We start from the raw sequence: 3,642 nt of genomic DNA on the forward strand, positions 1-3,642 counted from the left end.
CAGGAATTGTCTTTTGACCATTTGTGGTTTGTTTTTTTATTACTACATATAATTAATAAAATAAAACACAAGCGGGAGTGGTGTCTTAGCTGACATTTTTGTATACAATACAATTTTAGAAATATTTCTAAAATTCTAAAACAACATGTTTAAAGGACCTTTGAACTCACAACAGAGCACAGTTTGCATAGAAGAAGGTAGTAGTCACCTGTTGTCGGGTAAAAAAAATACCTAATTTATTTTCTGCTTTATCACTCTTTGGTTTGCTAATATTTGATAGTTGACCAGATTGTTCATAACGAAAAGTTTGCGTCAGCTATAGATGATTGATTAGTCTGTAGGAAAGTAATGATCAAGAGTATCGCAACTATCACGTTGCTGTAATAGTGCTAGAAAGACTGTCGTATCAGGAGTGGAACATTATTTGGTTTAGGAGTGGCAGAGAACATGTGAGTGTGGTGCCAATCATTCACAGGTAGCTAGATACTGCTGTATTGTGTCGTCTGAGTGACAGATGGGTTCAGTTTAGGTTGCACAAAGAAGCTCATATATGTATATGAAAAAAAACCAACTCAGGAGCGGAACATTATTTAGTTTAGGAGTGGCAGAGAACAATGTGATTGTGGTGCCAAATATAATTCACAGATAGCTAAATACCGCCATGCTGTGTCGTCCGAGTGACAGATGGGTTCAGTTTGGGTTCCACCAAGAAGCTCATATTTATATGAAGAAAGAAAAACTTGCCAAGAGCTGCAAAATAAAAAAGTTAACGAGTTTGTAATTCTTGTTCCAGTGATGTTTTGAATAGTCTGACCACCTCATTAATACCATTTGTATCATCTACAAGTGATGAAAAGTGATGACTCATGATTTTCCATAATTACTGTATTATTTTCTGTGTCCATGACTGTACTTCATATTATACGGCTGATAACGTTTGTTGGGTTTTTTTCTTTGATCGTTTTTCTAACTTTCTCTCACTGATTATCTCACAGTTCAGCACCGAGCGGGAGGCTGCCATGAAGTAACCAGTCATACAGCGGTTTGAAGACGAAGGCAGTCCATACTACTCCAGCGCCAGGCCAGTCATTATGTCACGCTTCACGTCTCGCTGTGCGATGAAATGAGGCTCTTAAGGGCCGTAACTATAGGTTTTATGAAGGTTAATGCGTCACAACAGTTCCGAACATTGGTGCCTTGAGAAAACGTTTTGTCTTCGAACAAACGACAATTAAAACCAAAGATAGTAAGCAAAGAAGAAGAAAAAACAAAACGCCTGCCTTTTTTCTTATGGTTGATGTTTTCTCACCGCCCTTTGTTCTTCTCCAAAAAAAATTATTTTCTTCAAGCGTTGACAATGCCTTAATGTCTTACAGCAACATTTGTTCTGGGATAGAGAATGTTTTGTTATATGAGGCCTGAGGTTTGAAAGGAAGAAAATAATGTAGAAAATAATAAAACATCAGGAAATCAGATTCGGTTTTTGTTTTGACATGACTGCCCATACTTTCGAAAATCAAAACTCTTCTTAGAAGTCTTTAAAAACTTTAACTTTAAAAAAATTGGTTAAAAAGTTAGTTGTTAGGTGAAAAGATAAAAAGATTGCATTAAAGGTTGTTTAGGGCGCCAGTTGCTGTAGGGTGTAATGCTGTAACTTCTTGGAAAACAAAATATCTCGCCTAGGTCACAATGTGTCGAAAAGTAATATAAATATAGTCTAACATCGTATGTCAATGTGTCTCATGAGAAAAACGTTGTTGAGTTAAGGAGTGGCAGAGAACAATGTGAGTATGGTGCCAAATATTATTCGAGGGTAACTGGATGCCGGTGTGGCTGAGTGACTGATGGGTTCACAGCAGGAAGTAAGAGACTTTGTTACACTAACCGCAGCCCACTGGCCGCTTCATAAAGAAACATGAGTCGAGTCAGTAATCAGTCATTAAATTTAAAAAAAAAAAAAAGTTTCCTTTAGCTTGTGTGTCTTTGTATTTTGTATTTAACTGCAAGAAGAATTATTATAAACTTAAAAATAAGGAAGGACAAATTTTTTTTTTGTTGTTGTTGTTTGTTTCCGACAGGCTGTGGGATGATGGAATCATCGATCCAGCTGATACTCGCCTGGTTTTGGGATTGAGTCTCAGCGCAGCCTTGAACGCACCAACAAAGAAGACACAGTTCGAAGTATTCCGGATGAAACTTTAACGCAGTAGCAGATTTGTACTGTATTATTAGTAGTCTTTTTTTGGTTTATTCCTGATCGTGTTTAGTTAAAAAAGTTATTGAGCAGAGTCGTCTCTGTCAGGAGAACCTCTGTGGTTCATCTGTACGACATCAGACGTTTCTGCTGTTGATTTGTGCCTGAACTGTTACTACACCTGTGTACACGGAACGATTATTGAGGGTTTTCTCTTGTTTTATATCTTGTTGAATCTGCGAGAACGAAGCGAAAGATTAGTTCACAGCAAAAAATTAGTTCACGGCGAAAGATTAGTTCACAGTGAAAGATTAGTTTACAGAGAGTAATTCGTTCGTAGTGAAAGATTAGTTCGCAGTGAAAGATTAGTTCGCAGTGAAAGATTAGTTCACAGCAAAAAATTAGTTCACGGCGAAAGATTAGTTCACAGAGAGTGATTCGTTTGCAATGAAAGATTAGTTCACAGAGAGTGATTCGTTTGCAATGAAAGATTAGTTCACAGTGAAAGATTAGTTCACAGAGAGTGATTCGTTTGCAATGAAAGATTAGTTCACAGAGAGTGATTCGTTTGCAATGAAAGATTAGTTCACAGTGAAAGATTAGTTCGCAGAGTGATTAGTTCGCAGTGAAAGATTAGTTTACAGAGAGTAATTCGTTCGTAGTGAAAGATTAGTTCGCAGTGAATGATTGTTAGGTTTATTCTAACATATATGACGACAAATTAACAACACAAAAGACGTCTTGATTATTTACTTGCAAGGGGAGAATGCAGCTTACTCTTCTGGCAGTAGAGTAGCCATAGCCTTCCTCTAGTAGAGTAGCCACACCCTTCCTCTGCACTTTTATTGAGTTTATAAAAGTTTCAGATTACATATCATGTGATCGTGTGTGAGTATATGAATGGGTATGAAGTAAGAAGGTGGGTGTGAATGGGGGTGTGACTGTGTCTGGTAATTTCTCCATCAGTCTTGAGCACACTAGATTATAATATGAGAAGCAAACAGTTTCTTAAAGCGACAGTACAGCATGAAGCAATGATAATAAATTAAATTCTTCCAACAGTGATTCGTTTGCAATGAAAGATTAGTTCGCAGAGTGTGATTAGTTCGCAGTGAGTGATTCGTTTGCAATGAGTTCGCAGAGAGTGATTTGTGAGTGATTCGTAAGTTCAATATGAACAAATCTTTCATATGACTCGGGAGTCACGAATCACGAATCCTTTATATGACTCGGGAGACACGAGTCATATGAAAGATTCGTTCTTATTGAACGAATCACTCGCGAACGACACATCACTACAACAGATGTAAAGCCCGTGTCCTCATAAAAGGCAAGCTGTCTCCTACCTTTCTCTAATTATCACCGCAATTAAGAGCCGTCTCGCCCGGACCGTTAATTAGAGTGGGTTTCTCAGACAGATTACCGTGATACAGTTATGAATCATCTGG

General features: G+C 37.7%; 1 protein-coding gene across 4 annotated transcripts in view; it reads left to right on the plus strand.

The window, feature by feature from the left end:
- Positions 1–2,498, plus strand: part of LOC103396939 (methylcrotonoyl-CoA carboxylase beta chain, mitochondrial-like) — a 28,228-nt gene extending 25,730 nt beyond the window's left edge. For 2 of the 4 annotated variants that reach the window (XR_003048758.1, XR_003048757.1), the window contains exons 5-6: positions 996–1,081; positions 2,079–2,498. Coding sequence is in view for 2 of the 4 variants with exons in the window: in XM_017042760.2 (XP_016898249.1) it covers positions 996–1,028 (33 nt within the window). In the remaining 2 variants the exon portion in view is untranslated. Of the gene's footprint in view, positions 1–995; positions 1,476–2,078 lie in introns of those variants that run through there. The other 2 variants (XM_025052689.1, XM_017042760.2) reach the window with 1 other exon arrangement.
- Positions 2,499–3,642: the final 1,144 nt, after the last annotated feature.

The sequence above is a fragment of the Cynoglossus semilaevis genome, chromosome W, assembly GCF_000523025.1.
Source record: "Cynoglossus semilaevis isolate Cse_v1.0 chromosome W, Cse_v1.0, whole genome shotgun sequence".
In the NCBI taxonomy this organism is placed as follows: domain Eukaryota; kingdom Metazoa; phylum Chordata; class Actinopteri; order Pleuronectiformes; family Cynoglossidae; genus Cynoglossus; species Cynoglossus semilaevis.